The following is a 3742-nucleotide window of genomic DNA, read 5'->3' on the forward strand; positions in this document are numbered from 1 at the left end:
TATGACTTTTGTATGTGAAAGACTTGTAATATGAACTGAGAGACTGCCAAATTTCGTGAAGATATACCCATATATTGAGAGTTATAAGTATTGAATGAGTACAAAAGGTCACGTGACTGGGTCAAATTGACCCACCTCGTAGTGAGAGAGTTAATAAACAAAATCACAGTTGCCCATCAGCTAACAACAAACCAATTTCATCAAATATCATGAAGACTCAACTAAAAGACAGCAAGAAAATCTGATTATATTTACATCTTGATGATGACACTGAGAATTTACATTTTTATACAGTCAGTATTTAAATAAAATGCTGAACACTTTCTTACATAAATGCTATATAAACAAATGAAGGGTGTCCAAGAATTCTGGGAAACACTTTTGAAAAACCATACTAAAAAAAAACATTTATTATGAAGACACACTGTTTGCTGCACATGAGAGAATAATGTTAAAAACTTTTTTTTTACAGTATATAATCACCATAGTTATCACGTGTTACATGTAAAGTGTGTATAACAACATAGCAGGAGTAACCTTTGTGAAGACTTCTTGGATACATTGAAACACCGTCCTTCTGAAACAAGATACGATGTTGTTTGTTTTGGTTTGTGACATAATTCTGAAGCATGTCCAGTTATGTGTTCCCAGTAACAGTTACCTCGTCAAAGAGAAAAACTGACCAATGACAAAGTTACTGATGATTGCTGCTCAGACGGTCACTTTCGGACCATCTCTCACACGTTCACATGATGTAAAAACTTTAAACATTAATGACCTACAAGCTCGGTTAACACAAATAACAGGATATAAGAACAAGGACACTTGTCACAATAAAAGCAACCTGCTAAAAATAAATTACAGATATCCTGAATTTCTCAATAAACAGTGTGAAAACTAAAAGCCAGCCAAAGAAACTTGTATATAATATGTATTGTAGAAACAAGTACTAAACTAACGTAAATAGAATCTTTGATAATGCATATATTTATATAAAACTATCAACACTGTATTACCTAACACAACTCTTAAATTTATTCTGGACTGGCTTTTCTAAAACATTTCTTTTATATTAAAACAATTTTGAACATGGAAATCAGCAAGTCATGTTACAACTACAGCCAGTATAAATTCGATGTGGAATGGCATGTATCAGAACTACATGTTGACATTTCGTAGGTAGTGTGATGCCACAAAAATCTGAAGTTAGAATTTCTAAGACTAATGACACTGGAAGATAAATGAATATGAATCAACCTGGGATATCAGAACCACCCAGAAAAAAAACCTTCAATAAGTCATATGCCAGCTGTGATAAACAAAGTGAGATGTACTGTGACAGGAGTAATTTTTTTTTTTTAAGAATAGAAAGAGTATGTACAAGTTACTCCTACAGATGACAGAAGTTTCTAGGAACAACTCAAGTTACATCTACAGATGACAGAAGTTTCTAGGAACAACTCAAGTTACACCTACAGATTACAGATGTTTCTAGGAACAACTCAAGTTACACCTACAGATGACAGAAGTTTCTAGGAACAACTCAAGTTACACCTACAGATGACAGAAGTTTCTAGGAACAACTCAAGTTACACCTAAAGATGACAGAAGTTTCTAGGAACTCAAGTTACACTAACACAAGTTTCTAGGAACTCAAGTTACACTAACACAAGTTTCTAGGAACTCAAGTTACACTAACACAAGTTTCTAGTAACTCAAGTTACACTAACACAAGTTTCTAGTAACTCAAGTTACACTAACACAAGTTTCTAGTAACTCAAGTTACACTAACACAAGTTTCTAGTAACTCAAGTTACACTAACACAAGTTTCTAGTAACTCAAGTTACACTAACACAAGTTTCTAGTAACTCAAGTTACACTAACACAAGTTTCTAGGAACAACTCAAGTTACACTAACACAAGTTTCTAGGAACAACTCAAGTTACACTAACACAAGTTTCTAGGAACAACTCAAGTTACACCTACAGATGACAGAAGTTTCTAGGAACTCAAGTCACTCCTACAGAAGTTTCTAGGAACAACTCAAGTTACACCTACAGATGACAGAAGTTTCTAGGAAACTTGACTTAACATCCAATTTCCTGAAACTCAAAAGTCTTGTTAGAAATTTACTAAGATATAAAATTTTGAATGTTTTCAATTTTTCCAAAACATCATGTTACCAACTTTAATGGTTAAATGTATGAAGATCTCTTTCAGAAATTACAAAGATATAAAAATGGGAATTGAATACTGTAAAAATGATAATTTTGTGTTAGTCAATGATACATCTGACTGTTGCAGCTATACAAAACCTAGTAAATCAGTCTCAATACCAAACATGATTTATGATTAGAGGTTAATAGCCCTCGTACGCTGTACGATATTACTACTACAGAAAATCTTTGCTTGCAGACTTTAAAATGACGTAAATAAACAACAAACATTTGCAAAAAGAACTTGACTGTGTTGTCATACCACATCCACTAAACTTTCAAACTGAGGGCAACAGCTGTTTTCAGACAATCAAGTTCTGTAAACTTTCAAACTGAGGGCAACAGCTGTTTTCATACAACCAAGTTCTGTAAACTTTCAAACTAAGGGCAACAGCTGTTTTCATACAACCAAGTTCTGTAAACTTTCAAACTAAGGGCAACAGCTGTTTTCAGACAACCAAGTTCTGTAAACTTTCAAACTAAGGGCAACAGCTGTTTTCATACAACCAAGTTCTGTAAACTTTCAAACTAAGGGCAACAGCTGTTTTCAGACAACCAAGTTCTGATTCAAACATGTTAAACTTCTCACAACTGACAAACGTTGAGCTTCAAACATCAAAAATGTTTAGCAATTAATTATTCCTTTAACACTAGGTAAGTACGATAACTTTAGAAACAGTTTTTGCAGTTAGAGGTCATTGCGTGACTTGTGTACAAGGTGGAAAGTTGCAAGTCATTCTAAAATGTGCTACTAAGTACAAAACCTTGTCTAAACTGTGATATCGATGATTGCAAGCTAATACCTCGCATGCATCTTTGTATAATATTTTTTGATGCATCATTTCCATGATTAATTGTATAAAAATACTGGAAAACATTACTTTGAAGGGGGTGGAAGAACAAGACATTGTTAACTTGATAAGCTCAAAATCTCATGTTGAATGTTGAACATTAGGGAAAATCTCATTAAAATAAAAGTGTGTCATTCTTGGTGAACCTTAAAGAAAGCTATCAATGAAATCACTACTTCCTCATAAGTACACTTCATATAAATACCTGAGTTGGATCCACCTCCCCCTGGATAATATTTAGGATACTGATATAACAATGGTTAGCATTCCGGTCATGCGTTGTGGACACCATCATGTTCTTCGGCTGAAGGAGTCTTCTCATGACATCAAGTACTGTGGTTTTTCTAATTCCAGCTACCTGGAAATGTCAAGAAAAATTAATCTTGTGGAATCTTCTCTTTTTTAAAAATAAACTTAACTATTTTACTAGTAATTATTTTTCATGCATAAAACAATTATATCAGTCAACATTTGAGTACTATTTCATGAGTAATAGATCAACTTATTAAGCAGGATAATGATGAAATTTCTTGGTCAACAATTTTACATACTGGATCTGTTTAATCTACATATTGTGTTATGTACTACTGGGTCTGTTTAATCTACATATTGTGTTATGTACTACTGGGTCTGTTTAATCTACATATTGTGTTATGTACTACTGGGTCTGTTTA

The 3742-nt window shown here is 33.2% G+C and overlaps 1 protein-coding gene across 1 annotated transcript in view; it reads right to left on the minus strand.

Moving 5' to 3' along the window:
- LOC106473866 (tubulin gamma-1 chain-like) overlaps positions 1 to 3742 on the minus strand; it is a 24176-nt gene that overhangs the window by 6389 nt on the left and 14045 nt on the right. The window contains exon 5 of the mRNA XM_022402263.1: positions 3274 to 3426. Coding sequence (XP_022257971.1) covers positions 3274 to 3426 — 153 coding nt within the window. The remainder of the gene's footprint in view (positions 1 to 3273; positions 3427 to 3742) is intronic.

This window comes from Limulus polyphemus, unplaced genomic scaffold, assembly GCF_000517525.1.
Source record: "Limulus polyphemus unplaced genomic scaffold, Limulus_polyphemus-2.1.2 Scaffold6578, whole genome shotgun sequence".
NCBI lineage: Eukaryota > Metazoa > Arthropoda > Merostomata > Xiphosura > Limulidae > Limulus > Limulus polyphemus.